At 43.7% G+C, this 868-nt stretch overlaps 1 protein-coding gene across 1 annotated transcript in view; it reads left to right on the top strand.

Moving 5' to 3' along the window:
- Positions 1 to 16: 16 nt before the first annotated feature.
- The window catches only part of LOC107579965 (dmX-like protein 1), a gene marked incomplete at its 3' end in the record, with an annotated part of 2,935 nt that continues 2,083 nt past the window's right edge, over positions 17 to 868 (top strand). The window contains exons 1-2 of the mRNA XM_016265737.1: positions 17 to 372; positions 718 to 843. Of these exons, the coding sequence (XP_016121223.1) occupies positions 286 to 372; positions 718 to 843 (213 nt within the window). The remainder of the gene's footprint in view (positions 373 to 717; positions 844 to 868) is intronic.

Below are 868 nucleotides of genomic sequence, written 5' to 3'. Positions count from 1 at the left end.
CACACACACACTCGTACACGCACACACACGCACACACTTAAAATGAATTTATAATGAAAGTATATATTGTCCTGTGCTCCCTGCTCCACATTAGAGATTATATCGTGATCATAATGGTTGTGGTTTGGGAATATATCCGTGGTTTTGCATTCTACTAACTTCCACATGAAGCTTCAGCAGAGCAGGTGTAATGAGGCAGACTGGACAGGTGTGTGTTTGCTGTTTTCTGCTGATTCTCCGTCTGTTTGCAGGGGTTCGTGCTGAAACTCAAGTGTGCCAAGAAGCATGAACCTGCACCAGGTGCTCACAGGAGCTGTCAACCCCGGAGAAAACTGCTTCTCTGTGGGCAGCGTCAACAACCAGCCCTTCACGGTAAACCAGAGCCGGATTTTTTTTTATGTTTAACTTGTCAGATTAAAAACTGATGATTTAAGTCACATTCTCTTTATGAACCATCTGGTTAAAGAAAGCTCTGTTCCAAGTGCGGCACACATGAAGTTCAACAAATTCATTTGTTATATATCTCTGCAGAAAAGATGCATGAAATATGAAGGCAAATATTGTCCGATATGTTCAGAAATAATGTCAAAGACGATTCAAACTCTTCATGTCTGTCAGTATAACAGCAGCAGCAGCGTTCAGTCTGTCAGCATCATGCACACATCAAATACTATATATTTATGTATCATATACTATATATTTGTGCTGCTGATCCAGGCCTACGCCTCTGGCTGTGACATCGTCATTCTGGGGAGTGACTTTGAAAGGATCCAGATCATCCCAGGAGCCAAACACGGGAACATCCAGGTGGGCTGTGTGGACTGTTCACTGCAGGGCGGACAGGTGAGACACACACTCACTCACACTC

The sequence above is a fragment of the Sinocyclocheilus grahami genome, unplaced genomic scaffold (assembly GCF_001515645.1).
Source record: "Sinocyclocheilus grahami isolate Dianchi unplaced genomic scaffold, SAMN03320097.WGS_v1.1 scaffold22539.1, whole genome shotgun sequence".
NCBI classification, from domain to species: Eukaryota; Metazoa; Chordata; class Actinopteri; order Cypriniformes; family Cyprinidae; genus Sinocyclocheilus; species Sinocyclocheilus grahami.
This window is presented reverse-complemented; position numbering and strand designations above follow the sequence as displayed.